This window comes from Conger conger, chromosome 3, assembly GCF_963514075.1.
Source record: "Conger conger chromosome 3, fConCon1.1, whole genome shotgun sequence".
In the NCBI taxonomy this organism is placed as follows: Eukaryota; Metazoa; Chordata; class Actinopteri; order Anguilliformes; family Congridae; genus Conger; species Conger conger.
In genome coordinates, this window is record NC_083762.1 from 45,900,158 (window position 1) to 45,918,667 (window position 18,510).

The 18,510-nt window shown below is 42.0% G+C and overlaps 1 protein-coding gene across 2 annotated transcripts in view; it reads right to left on the bottom strand.

Annotated features, from left to right (window-relative positions):
* The window catches only part of LOC133123740 (dynein, cytoplasmic 1, intermediate chain 2a), a 58,475-nt gene that overhangs the window by 26,602 nt on the left and 13,363 nt on the right, over positions 1-18,510 (bottom strand). The window contains exons 5-6 of one of the 2 annotated variants that reach the window (XM_061234242.1): positions 17,718-17,777; positions 17,208-17,323 (exon numbers count right to left, since the gene is read on the bottom strand). In XM_061234242.1, the coding sequence (XP_061090226.1) occupies positions 17,208-17,323; positions 17,718-17,777 (176 nt within the window). The remainder of the gene's footprint in view (positions 1-17,207; positions 17,324-17,717; positions 17,778-18,510) is intronic. The other variant, XM_061234243.1, reaches the window with a different exon arrangement.

The window sequence follows — 18,510 nt, forward strand, 5'->3', positions numbered from 1 at the left end:
GCACAAAATCCACCCCCAATAATATGCACTTCAAAAATCTGGCTTCAAGTCTCATGTTATTATCTGAGTGGCAGCTGGGCTCGGTTTGCGGGAAGGAAGCAGGGCAATCTGAGGCCCATGCCTACAGTTTAAGTAGGCACACACCTGGACTGCATTATGAATAAGTCCAGGATTGAAAAAGCGTGCTTCTTTCCACAGTAGACAACTGAGAGGACACACCAGGAGAGGAGACAGAGCCGAAAAGCCAGTGGAAAGCCAGCTATTTTTCTTTCTTTTTTTTGCCAAAATCCCATAAGGGTGAGAACTTCTTTTATTTGCTGGTGTACAGCCTCTCTCTCTCTGTAGCTTCCGTTTGCCCTACTTAAATAAAGACAACATCCAGAACTTTCATATCTTCCCCTGCCCAGCTCTTCTGTCCAGCAACTTGACATGTCATCATTTAAATAATCTATTGACGCCATCCTGACCAATCAGCGAAATATAATTTAAACAATTATCAGTTTGCAGACTTTGCATAAAACCTCCTGTAATTAATGTCATCCTTGAGACAATTAGTATCCAGAAGAGAACTTTCAGCTCTGCCACCTGAGCCATCTCTCCCCTGCTTTCACAAGTCATTTTTTTTCTTTCAGTGACCAGAGTGAATTGGGACCTGGCTATTGTGGGCAGTGGGCACACGAGATTCAATTATTCTATGTCCAAGCCTTGCATTTTCTGGGCTTCCCTACACAATGTGGCATCCCTGAAAAGACCTGTAAAAGCTGTCAGTTGTGTGGATGGGGGCCCCAGAGGGGGGTGGGGTGGTTCCCATGAACACGACCATAATGAGACTGAGGCAATTCAAAATTGGGGATGGCGTTGGGGGTTGGCACTTGTTAGTGTGGTCATCTCCACCGTGTCCCAGTAAGCTGATCTCTTCCAAGGCAGGAGAGGCAGCAGCAAAGGTGCATGATGGGAAGGTGTGTTAACAGATGGTGTCCCATTGATCCGCTTGGAAGTGTTGAGGGGACGGTATGGAGACTTTCCGGCCAAACAACTCCAGCCTGGTCCCCCACCACCCCCACCACCCCCACCTCCTCGAATGGCAAACCTGCCCCATTACATTCCCATCGGGGGGCCCTACAGCTGCTATTCACCCTACCGAGACTCATAACAAAATACAGCTTACAGGCCAAACCAGCTGCCAAGCCACATACAAGCTCAATTCAAGCTACCTGGTTTATTTTCTGTTGTTGTTTTAAGCATGAAGCTTTGAATTTCCCGGTTTCATATATACATTATGTATACAAACAAACCATGGCTTAAGATATTTATCAGCCTACTGAATAGAAGCAGGTTTATTTCACACCAACACAATCAAAATGATAATGTCATCTCCCAATACCATCAAAAAAATAAATAAATACCCACTCCCATATTTTCCTTCTTCCCGAGGATCCTAGACTGTTCATGGGGGGTGGAGGTTTGGGGGTGCTCTGAAGAGTTTACTGAACTGGGTTGATGGCATAAGCCATTTCAATACGCGCACACACTCTGAAAACCAAATGAAGAAGGGTACATTTTTTCCCTTCAAGGGTCTCAATCAGGCTTAAAGGAAAACAGTAATCACTGTCTTTCAGCCAGGGCCTGGCTGTGCTCGTCAGCCCGTCCTTGTCAATGCAGCCAAAGCCATCAACCTGCCAGGCATTATGAGCAGAGAGACCATCTGAAAATAAAGGGTGTAATGCACCTGCCAGCCAAAATGCCCATTTGGAGAAAAGCTAATGATCCCGGTGACCCTGCTGGGCAAAATGGGAGGTGGGGGGTGGTTCAATACAGAGGGGAAAGAAACATTTAACAGAATTTGAGGCGATCTGTGATCTCACATGCTCTGACACCCCACAAAGCATCCCCAATTATGGCTTTTGTGCCACTTAAGAAACTGAAGCTTTTTATGGGTTGGGATGGACTTTGGTGGGGGGGGGGGGGGGGGGTAATCGCACAGACGGACACAAAGGCCTTCGTGCTTTGTCAAAGGACAATGTATTAACGCAGACGCAAAATGGACCTTGTGGGGGTCCGCCTGTTGTGCAAGCACAAAACGAATAGCCATTGCTCAAAATCGCAGGTGTGTGCATGCTTCCACAAGAAAAAAACCCTATGCATGCGGGGGACAAGCAGCCAGCAGAAATCTGACTTCCACATATGTTTAGTCTCATTGAAGGTGGCCAACAAATCCCAGCATGCTCTGCATTGCCTTTCTGAATGAATGCAGGGATACGGCACTCTGCTGGAAAACACTGGCCACTTGGTACAGCACAAAGACTAGGACTCAATCAAATACAGTACATACCCTTTCTCTTCATAAAAAAAATACTCAAATACTCCTGCACTGAACTATAAGAAAAACCTGGCTTGTTTTCATATAAAAAGATGGATGGAACAGAGACATGTGGGTGTTCAAAAGTAGTATGTGAAACTCCTTACAACAGCAGGATTTCAAATACTACAATATCCACTATTTAAAATGTAACTTGATACATAACATTACACAACATAATGATGAAAATATGCAATTCATCCCAACAATGCTCACTTTCTCCTTCCACTAAAGTGTACATTACATTACATTAATGGTATCTGGCAGACGCTCTTATCCAGAGCAACGTACGGTTGATTAGACTAAGCAGGAGACAATCCTCCCCTGGAGCAATACAGGGTTAAGGGCCTTGCTCAAGGGCCCAATGGCTGGGCGGATCTTACTCTGGCTACACTGGGGATCGAACCACCGACCTTGCATGTCCCAGTCATGTACCTTAACCACTACGCTACAGGCTGCTGCACAAGTGTGCCTACTACTTAGTCAGCACCTTTTCAAGCCTGGTCTTGAAAAACCCCCAGTGTTTCTTCACTACATGTGATGCAATTTGGGGCAGCAATACAAAATGTATAAAGTGCTCTACATGAGAACACCTTCAGGCACAGGATAGGCTACAGCAGCAGAAGACTTGAGTCTAAATAAGTATAATAAATACATAATAAAGTGCTCATTGAATATTTATTTAATTACCACAAACCAGCTTTACTACCCAGTTTTGTCAGAATCACAATGTGGTAAATGTAACTTTACCAGGGCTGCACTTAAAAATTCCCCCCCATGATTCTAACCTCTCTGTCACAAAATGGGAATGACAAGCTAAATTCCCCCACCTCTTTATCTGGTCTCCCTTCTATTCCTATCTGTGCCATTTTCCCCATCATCGTGAAGGGTTGCCAGAGACTAGATAGAGAAAACAAGGATTGATTTGAATTAGACATGAACACCCACCAATAATGCAGCACATTCTGAATAATGCCTTTCTCAGTAGCTGCTTAATCAAAGTGAATTCATCTGTGAAATGGGATCCATTTGTTAAGCTTTCTTCACTTTCACTGCTAGCTACCTCAGGCAGCAGTCACAGGACTAAGATGCACAAAGCACACACTATGAATCAGACGTGGCTATCCAGCCTTTCAGTCGCACCAAAAACAGCCTCAAGCAGTTAGGATGTGCAACCAAACTGGAGGTTTTGCATTTTACCTCTACAGTGCGGATAAATAATACTCAGCCTCGATATTTCTTCTTACATAAACTGTTGATCCTCCCATCGTTGATCCTCTGATCTGCAGTAAGCTGACATTTTCTGTTAAATGTGTTTTTATCAGATTGTTGAAACACATTTGTTCCTGGAGTATTTTTAGACCTGGCCAGACCCACTTCATAGCCATAGTCATAGCTGTATTTCTGGCCAGAATATTAGAACAATTTTCTTATCTGGCATCATAAAACTTTTCTAATGCATTTTATACACATCAGTCGCACCATGTGAATATTATAAGCATACCCTCATTTCTACATACATCCATGACCACATATAGCGACATTGGCTCAGGAGGTAAGAGCAGTCGCCTGGCAGTCAGAGGGTTGCCAGTTCTATCCCACCTTGAGTGTGTCGAAGCGTCACCTAAGACACCTAACTCCCAATTGCTCCTGACAAGCTGGTTGGTGCCTTGCATGGCAGCCAATCGCCATTGGTGTGTGTGTATGAATTGATGAATGAGAAGCATCAATTGTACTGCGCTTCGGATAAAGGCACTATATAAATGCAAACCATTTATGAATCTGGAAGGCACATACAGAAGGAATCAAACTTTAAAAGAAAGAGCAATATACATTGCCCTCAAAAAGTACAGGAACGGGAGAGTGAAATGTGCTGATTTTACAAGATATTTTTATGGCATCTGGATTTGAGATCTAAATATTTATACCTGACAAATATACAGATAATCAGATTTTATTTCATGGTATTTACAGTACTTTTACAGAAAAAGTATGAGCTAGGTCAATTCCGTTGTTTTTGCAATACACTGAATACATTTGGGATTAAGATAAAGATGAACACGAGAATTTCAGCTTTTATTTCCTGGTATTTACAGTGCATCCGGAAAGTATTCACAGCGCTTCACTTTTTCCACATTTTGTTACAGCCTTATTCCAAAATGGAATAAATTCTTTTTTTTTTTTCTCAAAATTCTACACGCAACACCCCATAATGACAACATGAAAGAAGTTTCTTTGAAATCTTGGCAAATTTATTAAAAATGAAAAACTAAGATATCACATAAGTATTCACAGCCTTTGTTCAATACTCTTAGCAGCACCTCTCAAGCTCCATCAGGTTGGATGGGGAGCATCGGTGCACAGCCATTTTCAGATCTCTCCAGAGATGTTCAATTGGATTCAAGTCTGGGCTCTGGCTGGGCCACTCAAGGACATTCACAGAGTTGTCCTGAGGCCACTCCTTTCATATCTTGGCTGTGTGCTTAGGGTCGTTGTCCTGCTGAAAGATGAACCGTCGCCCCAGTCTGAGGTCAAGAGCGCTCTGGAGCAGGTTTTCATCCAGGATGTCTCTGTACATTGCTGCATTCATCTTTCCCTCAATCCTGACTACTCTCCCAGTTCCTGCCGCTGAAAAACATCCCCACAGCATGATGCTGCCACCACCATGCTTCACTGTAGGGATGGTATTGGCCAGGTGATGAGCGGTGCCTGGTTTCCTCCAAACATGACGCCTGGCATTCACGCCAAAGAGTTCAATCTTTGTCTCATCAGACCAGAGAATTTTGTTTCTCATGGTCTGAGAGTCCTTCAGGTGCCTTTTGGCAAACTCCAGGCGGGCTGCCATGTGCCTTTTACTAAGGAGTGGCTTCCGTCTGGCCACTCTACCATATAGGCCTGATTGGTGGATTGCTGCAGAGATGGTTGTCCTTCTGGAAGGTTCTTCTCTCTACAGAGGAACGCTGGAGCTCTGACAGAGACCATCGGGTTCTTGGTCACCTCCCTGACTAAGGCCCTTCTCCCCCGATTGCTCAGTTTAGACGGGCGGCCAGCTCTAGGAAGAGTCCTGGTGGTTCCAAACTTCTTCCATTTACGGATTATGGAGGCCACTGTACTCATTGGGACCTTCAAAGTAGCAAAAATTTTTCTGTACCTTTCCCCAGATTTGTGCCTCGAGACAATCCCGTCTCGGAGGTCTACAGACAATTCCTCCCGACATGCACTGTCAACTGTGGGACCTTATATAGACAAGTGTCTGCTTTTCCAAATCATGTCCAATCAACTGAATTTACCACAGGTGGACTCCAATTAAGCTGTAGAAACATCTCAAGGTTGATCAGTGGAAACAGGATGCACCTGAGCTCAATTTTGAGGCTGTGAATACTTATGTACAGGTGATTTCTTGGTTTTTTATTTTGAATAAATTTGCAAAAAATCTCAAAAAAACTTTTTTCACATTGTCATTATGGGGTATTGTGCGTAGAATTTGGAGGAAAAAAATGAATTTAATCAATTTTGGAATAAGGCTGTAACATAACAAAATGTGGAAAAAGTGAAGCGCTGTGAATACTTTCCGGATGCACTGTACACCTACATGTGTTAAGCTACTTAAAACATAGCACCTATTTTCATCAGACCACCCAATTTTTAGGTGAGCAAAGGTATTGGAACAGAGAGTATTTAAGTAAATTTAAGTAAATAACACTTAATATTTGGTAGAGTATCCCTTGCTTGCAATAATTGCATGAAGCCTGCAACCCACTGACATCACCAAACTGTTGCATTTTTCTTTTGTGATGCTTTTCCAGGCTTTTACTGCAGCCTCTTTCAGTTGTGTGTTTCGGGGGGTTTTCCCTTCAATTTCCCCTTTAGACGGTGATATGCATACTCAATTAAGGTCTGGTGACCTTAACCTTAATCTGCACAAATTATGTGATGTGCATGTCAACATGGAACAGAATCTCAAAGGAGTGTTCAACATCTTGTGGAATCCATGCCACGAAGCATAGAGGCTGTTTTGAGAGCAAGAGGGAGGGGAGTCTAACCAAGACTATTACTTTATTGAATGAACCAGTGCTGTTCTTCTGGAAAAAAAAAAAAAGAAAAAGAAAAAAGATTTCTCCCTAATGAAGTCCTTTGTTGCGTTGGCAGTGTGTTTTGGGGTACTGTCTTGCTGCATGATGAAGTTCCTCCCAACATGTAAGCCCAAGCCATGACACTTCCTCCGCTGTGCTTCACAGATGAGAATAGAAAAAACATGTACTGACCATTGAACTGTATAATTATATTCCAGTTCAATGGTACTGGCTTTAGCCAGTCATTGGCTCAGAGTGGCTTCAGCTATCTTACTCATTAGATCAATGTGGAGACCATAGACTGTACAAAAATTACTGAAACCCCACCTTCCCATTGCATGTTGTAAACACAGCCATGTGCTTCAAACAAGCTATGGTACAGACCTAATGTTAGATGGAAATTGTTCAAGATTTAAAAAAATGCATAAGCTATTTGTGAGGATGGATGATGCAGTCATAATTTTGTGGACATGGACATTATTTTAGCTGAAGAGGTAAAGTACATATTGTCAATTTGTGGTTAATTATTCAGATTAGCTATTCACTTTAAAACGTTTACTAATGAGCTAGCTTCTGATTGTGCTGAGCGTAGCTGTGACAAATTTGGGCAATAGTTAACGTTATATCCGTTTGATTTGCTTGTGAAGATGTTTGTGGTGGATTTACTAGATTGCTGTAATGTTAACATAGCTAAATCTCGCTAGCTTGTGAGCTTGCTGGTTATTTCCTACCGATTAAATTATTGGTTTGATATGAAGTGGACATATTGATTTAATGAAGACGGCAGAAGTCACCGATTAATTTAGGCGAGCCATACCTCACCTACATTTAACTACTCAACGTTTCTTTTCCTTTGTGTAAATTAATTGTTGGTGTATTATAAAAGCTTATCTTGGTGGACTCTGTTAGTTTATCGCTGTTGTTGCTCCAACCATGTTAATGATCTGGTGTAGCAGCTAGCAATCTGAACTGGTGGAATTTCACAAAGCAGTAGGACTGCACTGAATTAAAAAAGCCCATAAAAAATTGTACTCCCATGTACCTGGTTTGAGAGAGTTCAGGGTTTTAGTCACTGCAGTTATCCAGCTAGCCAACTCACAAAAAAAACCCTGAATGCTAAGGTCAGCTGATTTTAATCAAGCTTATACAGTTATAGATTGTTGTTTCTATGTCAACAAAATGGCCGCGGCATGTCAATTACGTCAATCGAATATGATCTATACAGGTGCATCTCCAGAATATTGTGGAAAAGTTCTTCATAATTTAATTCAAAAAGTGAATTAATTTTATATTTCGTATTTTACATTCATTACAGTGAAATATTTCAAGCCTTTCTTTGTTTTAATCTTGATGATTACGATTTACAAACCTTGAAACTGGATTTTTCATTCTCAAAATATTAGAATATTATGTAAGACCAATTAAAAAAAGGATTTAAAATACAGAAATGTCTGAAAAGTATGTTAATTTATGCACTCAATACTTGGTCGGGGAATCATGGGGAAGACTTCGGACTTGACAGTTGTCCAGATGACTCATTGACACCCTCCACAAGGAGCCACAGAAGGTTGTTGCTGAAAGGGCTGGCTGTTGGAGAGTTCAGAGTGCTGTATCAAAGCATGGAAAGTTGATTGGAATCTAGATACCACAATCGACTGGTCTAATGATTTTACTTATATACCAACTGTTTCTACACAATTTGGTATTGTCATGTAACAGTAAACTTCGGCAATGCATTTAATTTTATACAGCGCAGGGCAATCTTTGTGGTGACAGGATTAATGTGGTCCTTTTAAAGCAGGGAATTTTTGCTTTCAATATCTGATGGATATGATGAAGGGAGTGTCAGGGAACTACTAATTCCTCATTCACCATTCACCATTTGGCCATGGGAAACTCCAAAGGGCCTCCTCACAGTGGTCAGCAGATAAGAAAAGGAGTAAAAAGGGGGTCAGTGAACTGGGGTGTTAGTGTGTGTGTGTATGAGTGTGTATGTGTGTGTCAACAGGGGAGGCCTAGCAAACTTCATGCTATTATTGAGATTCCGGATCTTTAACCTCCTAAGACCCGCACTCTTTTTTGGTATGCATTTTTAATTTCTCTTTGCTATTTGGGCTTATTGGGACCTGATAAGTATAAAAACTAAGCATCATCTTTTGACATGATGTCGTTTTTGAGAAAGATGATGTCCACATATGTGGACTCTCGGTCTTAAGAATTAAGTATTATGGTTGTACAGCCCAAAATGTGGAGTCCACGCATGTGTACGCCAGGTCTTAGGAGGTTAAAGTGATTAACCACTATTTTGGATCAGCCCATAACAGAATAAAACGGAAGCCAGAGTGTCGCTGCTGTCTTCATAACAGTCACTGGCTGATCAAGTCTCTCCATATAGTTGTCGAGGACCCGGCCCTAGGCCCCCCTGATGAGAGATTGACGGGGGATGGGTTCAGAAGGAATGCATTGTTAACCCCTCGCACACGCCATCGAGGTGGTAGTAAGAACGCCCGTAAGAAGAAAAATATGTGGTTCACAGATAATGAGCAGCCATACTTGTCAGTAGAGGAGTCTGAAGTCGGGGGACTTAGATTTAGGGTTTTAAGGAGCAAGGTTAAAGTTCTGACTGAGAATACCCCAACCCTACAGGGGAGGGGCACAATGCCTGGCTAAAGAAAAACAAAAATAAGGAAAACGGAAGGGATGTCAATACCGAAAGAAGATTAAGAGGCTTTAAGGGCCTTCCTGATTATAGCACAAATAATTTTTCGGATAGATTCAAAGGACTGACTATAGAAGAGTTGGAGGATGATTTACACTCAGCTATTGGCTGGATGTCCTTTGTAGATCCCTTAAGGCGCCACGGAGAGGGGCACCTGAAGAGTGTGTTGAGATGTTGGAGGGCACTAACTTCTGGCTTGTATGAAGTCAAAGTTTGGAGAGAGTCCAAGGAGAGATTATGACAGGGAGACAAATACCAGTGATGAATAGGTTCATTAAAAAATTACATAAGAGCTAGTGTTTTTCCACTCGTATATTAAGATGGTGGAAATTCCCAAACTGGAGGGGCACATGACATAAAATATTGGGGAAATTTCTTTTGAGGTATGAGAAAATGACAATTGGAAAAACAGAAATAATTAATATGGTCATTAAAAAACAAGTTACATAAGAGATAAATGTCTTCCCGCTTGAAATATTGGGGACATCTCTTATCAAAAAGGTAAACTTTTGTATGCAAAAAAGATATATAAGGAATAAGCTTTTAGACCTTAGGGTGGGATCTTAGAATTTTGAGTGGAAGATATCTACAGGCTGTTGAAGAGAGAGCAACGCAAGACAGCTGTAGTCAAGCTGGAGTGGCGCGCTCCCTCTGCGCGCCACTCCAGGATCTGGATATGGAGAGAGGAGTGATGTACGCGGTGCGGACTTAGCCCAAGAGTTGTGGCAGCGGGACTGATGTCGAAGAGGTGTTCACGCGCATCCCTCATCATACAGAAAAGCTGGTGAAAGAGTTAAAGGGCTTTTACGACATGCTTGGAGCCGTGAACTGCACCTGGAGGCCAACAGACGGGACGCGGGGTTCCTCCACGCTACAGAACACCTTCCTGCTGGACCCACGCAAGAACCTGAAGCCTCCCCCCCTAACCTCAGTGTCAGTGAGGAGAGGCATATGCTGCGGCTGCACTGCAAAACCCCCGACGTGTTCGAAGACATACCAGTGCACATCCCATACAACTGGCAGGAGAAGTATGAAGTGCAAAGTCACGTCTTTCGAAAGTCTGGGTCCTGATCCTGCCCCAGATTCCCAAACCAATGCAGCTGTTCAAAGAGTTTATCAACAGTAAGGAGGAGGGATCAAATCCCGCAGAAAACGAGATGGCTATATTTAGGACATGGGTGGTAATTATAATCTATATTACTTGTAAAAGTAGGAAAAGTAGTACATAGAAGTAATACATTTTAAGTTTCCTTTCATTTTTATGTCTTTTATTTTGTAGAAAGATACTATATACGATATAAATAAGTAGTAGACTTTAGGGGTGTTCGTACCCATTGTATTAATGGAAGTTCAGTAGCTTTTATCTCCGTGAAGGGGGAGCCATAAGATAAGGTAAAGGCCAAAGACGATGATGGATATAGGAAGGGTGTACCTTGATTTTTAAACATCGTGGTGGAAAGGTAATTTAGAAAGAGCTAAGAGGGGTATATGTAACTTGCATGTGATTAGCAAACTGCAAAAGATGATATGTACATAGTGGTCACAAAAAATGCATTAATAGCCATAGCTGTCACTCCCAGAAGTAGTCCTTAATATTCAGTGTCACCATCATACTCACTTGGAGAGGGTTAATTTCCCTAAAACCTTAAAAATGGACGTGTTGTAAGCAATCCTAGATAATTCTAGTATCCATTATTAATTAATATGCATGGGCCAGGGGAAGCAGGGATGTCCCGGCCCCCGCTTCACATAGATAAAATAGTGTCTTCCTTTCTATTTTGGAATAGGAAGTTGGCCTGCACCTTGGTCTGGCATTCTACATTTCACCCCTGGTCATTTTGGAATATTTGGCTGACTTTGGCATGCTTGGGACTAATTTTTGGAGGGAACAAACTGTGGTTCAGCATTTTCTTTCATTCATTTCTCTTGTGACTTACTTGTCTATCTGTAAACTTGCTTCTTTTAAGGTAGTTGAACCCTGATTTAATAAAATTATGAACAGTGGGTACATGTAATTATAGCCTTTATTTTTCAACTTGACTACTTAGTGCAACATTTATCCAATGATGTATAGCTTTATTTGTTTTTATATATACACGGCATAGTGGAAAGCTACACTATGCCGGTAGTTTGAATTTGCGTGTCAACTAATAAGCAGAGTCCTCTGTGAAGAAATGCCATACAATACGCCACAAATGAACCAACAGCGACAGATCAAAAACACAGAGAAATTATTTGATAACTATAATACTGCAGCATTGAATTCCCTGCAGTGTTTACATTCTTAACCCCCTGAAATAGACTGCTGAGGGGAGTTATTACAAAGCCAGAATCTTTCTTTCAATTGTGCAACCAATTTGAGGGTTTTGTCACTGGTGGTGAAAGCTTTATTTAATGAAACTGAGCATACCATTTCCGCTTCAGAGGAAGAATAAAAATAAAAAAATTTGAAAAAAGAAAATAATAATCATAATCCGTTATCGGTTAGCAATTTTTGGTAAACGTGTACAACTGCTTTAGTTAACCGGTTAACCGATCTCACCCCTACTACATTTACATTAATAACAATATTTAGAGGATATTGAATGCTAACCAACAGGGCTATCAGATAGGACTATGTTACACTGAATGTGATGAGTCCCCTTTTTTATGTGTTAGTTCAAAGTGTGCAAAAAGGTCTGAATACTTTCTGAAGCCACTGTATATAATAGACACCATGATCACTTTATTAAGCATTTAAGACTTTTTTAGACAAATTGGATATGCTCTTCTGCATACCACTGTTTGAGTCACTGTCAAATTTGTGTCAGTTTGAAGCGGTTTGGATATTCTCCTCTGACCTCTCACTAACAAGGCGTTTTCACCCACAGAACTGCTGTTCACAGAATTTTTTTCACAGCATTCTCTGTAATCTATAGACATTGTTGTGCGTCAAAATCCCATGAGATAAGCAGTTCCTGAGTAACTCAAACCATTCCTGCTGGCACCAAGAATCATTCCACGGTCAAATTTACTTGGACCACATTCTGATATGAGTTCCTGACTCATGATTGGCTGTTTAGATATATATAGATAGATATATACAGTGGGCTCCAGAATTATTGGCACCCCAGAATTATTGGCAATGAACAAAACAAACCCCTCCCCCCCCCAAAAAAAACTAAGAAACTCAAATTGCTGAACATATGAAAAATACTAGACTTTATTAATGTTTCAATGGAACTAACAAAAATCAAACATTCATTTATTTTAAAAAAAATTTGAATTGTGGCTCCAAAAATCAAGGCTTACACTTATTGGCACCCCTGGGATAGTGCATTCAATCCAATCAAAAACCTGTGGGCTGAACTGAAGAGGGTAGTTGGTAAGCATAAACCTAAGAATGTGAAGGATCCTTCAAGGATCTGCATAGAGGAATGGTCGAAAATCCATCCAAATGTGTTCCTTAACCTTGTCAATCATTATAGGAAAAATACTCGATGCTGTTATATTTGCCAGAGGTGAATGCACCAAGTCATAAACCTGGGGTGCCAATAATTACGGAACCTTTTTTGTGAAATCTATTTTTATGAATGACTGACATTAATAAAGTCCAGTATTTTGTTCAGCATTTGAGTTTCTCAGTAATCGTTTTTAGTTTTTTTGTGCATTGCCAGTCAGGACTGCCAATAATCCAGTAAATGACATGGATGAGTGTATGGATGTTTTACCATGACTAGTTTTCATTTAGGATTCAGTTTTTATTTACAATAACAACTTTGACGAAAACAAAATGTGAAACAAAAACAGATCAATAAAGCTCACAGAAGAGCGTTCCAGGGTCCACGCAGGAGCATTGTAAATGACAGTTTGTCTTTTACAACTGACTGGACTTTCTCTGTATTTGAGATCTCCACTTCATATTTAAATACACAGTTACGAATTCTTCAGATTTTTTTGACAGAAGAGTATGTTAGTAGCAGCTCAGTGAATCTTGCATTAATGGAATGACGAGGTGAGCTGCAGCTGGTTTACTGTGGCCTGTAATCAGCTGTCGGTTGCTATTGGGGAGGATCGGCAGCGCCCCCCTCCCCTCTTTGCACAGCAGGGACCAGTGCGGTTCCCCTCTCTTTCTACCGCCTGCTGACCTTGAGAGCGTGGCACCATCACCTCCCTTTGACAACATGATGAATCACTCAATCAGCCCGTGCTCGTTGCGTATCGAATGTGGTGGTTGGGGGGGGGGGGGTCACACAGGCAGTCGGGCGAGGGGATGTCGTCTCACCAAAAAAAACTCTGATGTGAAGGCGTGACAGTGCGAGGTGTCATTCCAGTGCATTTTGTTATGAGCATTGCGGGGTGAAGGGAACAGGCAGAGAAGCAAGTTGATGAAATGATTACATGGTGGCAGCAGGCGAGCGGTTTGTGTTCAACAGCCTGCAGAAACTGTCCTTGTTTAACACATTTTTACGATGCCCTGGGGGGAGGCCGCAGGCGCATACAGAGCGGTGCTTCCGAAGCTCCACCTTGTTAAAAAAGCCTGTAGGAAAAAATATAACCTGCACACAGCAAAGCCAATATGCTTGTCCAAACTCAACTATCGACTATCTCGAGACATTTGAGGGGAATCGTATGTACCAGGTCCAACAACGGTGGCAGCTACGGATCCTAATTCTGACTAATCAGCCAATCTACCACTCATGATAACCAGCCTCCCCTCACACACACCAGAGAAATATCTAATCCTACTGCCCAAAAGTGTGAGCCACGGATAATGGGGCTCAAATGACAGCAGAATTAACGGAACTTTATTTGAATGACAAAAAATACCACTGTAATCAATACATCATAGGGCAGTTTTTTAAAGGCATGCATAGGTGACCACATAAAAGCTGATCTGCTGCAATTACGTACATTTTGCCAAGCTTGAGATGCATTAGCAGGGCATGTGCAGGCCTTTCATATCTCCTCCAATCTCCTGCTGCACTCCTCTTACCCTGCTCCTGCTGGAGACTAATTGCAAGCTATTCTGAAGAAAGGGGGTGGGAGTGTACAGGCCTGTGTGTGAATTTAATCTTTACTTTTCCTTCTTATGTTTCCTGGGCCCCCGCAAAGCCCCCCCCCCCCCCCCCAAGCTTTCATGTCTCGGGCCATGAGACCAGCATGTGACCCAGGCCTGGCAGCAACAGTGGTGGAGGAGGGCAAGGTTGGCTGCCCAGCAGAACCAGTTCAATGCAGGGAGTGGGTACAGTACAGTGCTGTGCAAAAATTTGGGCACCACTGGTCAGAAAGCCTTTTACAATTAAAGGGACAATAGGTTATATTTTTGCGTTAAAACACTCTTACAAGAACATTGTAAATCAATTCCTATGGTTGAAAAAGGCTCACTGACATATTGACTCACCCTCTGCCTGTGTTTATAGTCCTTAAATTCTGGTTTCAAAATATACAGTTGACGGGCCGTCACTAATACTTCCGAGAACATTGCGGCGGTGACCCGGTCTTGCAGGTTCTTCCTATACAACATACGGAGAATCCGCCCCTTTCTCACCCCCTACTCGACCCAGCTCCTGGTCCAAGCGATGGTTCTGTCCCGCCTGGACTACTGCAATTCCCTCTTGGCTGGCCTCCCAGCATCCGCCATCAGACCCCTCCAACTCATCCAGAATGCAGCAGCTCGTCTGGTCTTCAACCTTCCCAAATACTCACACGTCACCCCCCTGCTTACTTCCCTCCACTGGCTGCCTGTCATGGCTCGCATCAAATTCAAAACATTGGTGCTAGCCTTCCAAGCAGTTAAAGGGTCTTCCCCAGCTTATCTGCAAAAAATCATCAGACCCTACACCCCTGCCAGACCTCTTCGTTCAGCCTCCACAGGCCGCTTGGCACCTCCCCCTCTCCGAACCTCCGCCTCACGCTCACGGCTACTGTCTGTTCTGGCTCCACGGTGGTGGAACGAATCCCCGTTGAGGTCAGAACTATAGAATCTCTCCCCACCTTCAAGCGCAAGCTGAAGACACACCTCTTCAAGCAGCACCTCTCCCCATCCCTCCCTACCTCCCTGTGAACCTTAATTGTTGTCTCTGTGACTTGCTTTGTGTATCGGTATTTTTAGTTGGCTAGGTAAGCAGTGTTTGGATAGTTAACTTTGGTCACTTTTGCTGTTTGTTTGTTTGTTAAAAAAAAAAAAAAAAAAATGGCCCTTGTCCTTGTCTTTGTTGTACAGGTAGCAGTTGAAATTGTACTTCCCTCTAGGGTCTTTCAGCGAACTTATCCCTGGTTATGGGTATGCACTTTGTTGTACGTCGCTCTGGATAAGAGCGTCTGCCAAATGCCAATAATGTAATGTAATACCAAACATTGCACAGCTGTACAATAATTCAAGCTCATTGGTTGAAAAATGGTTCTAATTGCCACAGCCAGTGGCGTGGGGGCTTATTCAGATTGTTCACGTGTTGCTGCCCAAATTGCACTCCAGACAAACTTTCACTGAACTCTGTATACTATTGCTTATTATCCAAGCAAAGACTACATAGGCTATCTAGTTATAAAACAATACCAGTTTGCTATCAGTAGCAACAAGCAAATTCGCTAGTTAGCTTGATGAACTTACAAATATCCACTTACAATAAAATATAGTCAATATCAACATATTAGCGATTGCACAAGTGTTGTGTTTCAGGTGGATGTTTGTAAATTCGGGAAGCTAACTATTAATAGCTTGTTATTACTAATAGTGAACTGGTATTGTTTTCCAGATAAGCAATAGTATTAGATTACATTAATAGCATTTGGCAGACGCTCTTATCCAGAGCGACGTACAGTTGATTAGACTAAGCAGGAGACAATCCTCCCCTGGAGTAATGCAGGGTTAAGGACCTTGCTCAAGGGCCCAACGGCTGTGCGGATCTTATTGTGGCTACACCGGAGATCGAACCGCCGACCTTGCGGATCCCAGTCATGTACCCTAACCACTACGCTACAGGCCGCCCTGTAGTGTACAGAGTTTTAGTGATGGCGTGCCTGGAGTACAATTTTGGCAGCTACACATTCCTACACATGTTCAATCATCCATTTTCAGCTAAACCTTTATTTCTCTCAAACTGTGAGTTACAGTTGCATCGTTTGTGGTAGACTATCATATCTTAGTTACATAGCCAGCTAGGTATGTAGCCAAATAACTTGCTTGCTCACTATATAGTTGGTTAGCTAAAGTGAAAACTTCAAAAAGACAAAAAATATCAATTATGTTGTGTTGCACACCACAGTCAAGACTGTTCAGCAAACATTTTCTTACCAGAACACTACTAAAAGACGGCAGGCTCTGTTGCGTCTGTCACGGTCAGCTTTCCAAAACAGTGCATCAATACACTGAACTGTATAATATGCTTTATATTACGTGTTATATTCATAAACTGTGGAAAGCATAAACAGTGTTGTGGTTTGAGGTTGGTTGTGGTTGCAATTCCTCTCTTGACCGTGAGGAGTCCAAAATTACCGATTGTAGTTTAAGGACTATTTCTGGTTATATTCATTTAGCTAGCTAGCTTGTTTGTTCTCATAAGGTGACGTAATCGATAATGTTAGCTAGCTAGTTTGCTTTCATAAGCACGTTATAGTTGTGCTTTTATCTTAACTTGGTTAGCTAGCTTGCAAAATAAGCCTGGATAAAGTCAGCGTCCTTACCTTATCTATCGATAGTTGATATACTAAGCTTGCTAGGAAATTCAGTCTCCCAAGATGAGTGCGTATCATAGAGGTAGGTGTGGTCACAAACAGTAATGTGTAAAATATGGAGGCATGGTCTGTCAATCATAGCTAATTGACAGTTCTCATTACCAGGCCCAGAACGTTTATAGTTTTTATAATTTAGACTTAAAATAAATTTAAATGACTGAATAAAAAAGAATGATGCACATTTCTATTGTTGTTGCCTAAAGACAACTGGCAAGTGTCACATTCAACCACCCTGTTAATCCTGTACATTTACAGTTCACGTTTGCTTCCCCTCACATACAGATTCCTCATAAGACATTTTTGGACCCAACTGTACAAATGGAACGAGGGATGCATTTACCTTCCTTCAGCTGGGTCTGTACCGGGGTCTGTGTCTCTTTGGTGTAGGATACAATCTCGCGGGGAGGGAAATCCACATGGGTGACCTTGGCCATGCCCAGCTTCAGGTGTCCTCGCCTAAAGCAACATCACTGCTTCAGAAAACATTGCAGAACAAGAACACAACAAATGCAGACAAACCTGTACTGGAGACCAACTAGGTCCTGGCAGAGTACCATAAGACAGCCAAAAATGTCTCACTCACTGACAAACAGATAAGACATCCAGCATCCAGCTATGCATCCACACATTTGCATTTTGCAGTCACGATTATATGCAATCAGGAATTTAAGGGATGAGGCAGAGGATGAGTCAGCAGTGGGAAGAAAGAGTGGAAGAAATGGAAGTGGGTGAGGAGGCAGAGAAGAGGAAATGTGATAAGGGAAAGACATATGTGGGTGAAAGAGGGTGGAAAGTGAGAATTGCCGATGAGTGTCAAACGAGCAAGAGGAAAGAGCGTAGTGAGCAGTACCCCAGGTCAGAGTCAGAGTGAAGCTGAAGGGTGGAGGGGTCAGAGTCCCAGTGCAGAGTCCTGGTTAGTGTCACACCAAGGCACAAGGCAGCATTAGTGAGAGAGCAGCCATTAATCGAGGGAGGAAATGGGTCACAAACAATAAAAACACAGCCAAGTTCCACACAGTGCATTCATCTCATTTGACTTGAGGAAAATAAATACCATTCTAGCTTAAATTACATTAATGTATGGAGTTGGCTGTTCACTGCAGAAATTCCTGAAAAAATAGAGGCCCCCTTGGAAACAAAAGTAGAGCCCATACCAAGCACCCAATCCAAGAACAAACAACACCAACTTCCTAAAGCTGGATGCGTACTTTCTGCAGAAATAAACTTTGGCTAGTTCATATGAACTAACCAACGTAAAATTACGTGTTTGGTCATGGTAACTGCATATTGCCATTTTGATGCTTCTGACTGCATTTGCATTATGGTCCACTAACAGTATTTTAATATTGTATACATTAGCAGTGTGCCTGGTGTATACACCCACCTGTCTATTAAACATGCAGGGACACAAATAAACATTCATAAAAATATCAGGATTACAATGTGAATGATTATTCTATCAAAACTAATTTATCATACTGGAGGGTCAATTATTGATCGCAGTAATGACAAAATAATAATGGCTATCTATTAAAAACATGTGATGACTTGAACAGTCCACTCAATAAGTATTGGAACAGCAAGGTCAATTCCTTTGTTTTTGCTATACACTGAAGACAATTGAATTTGAGGTAAAAATATGT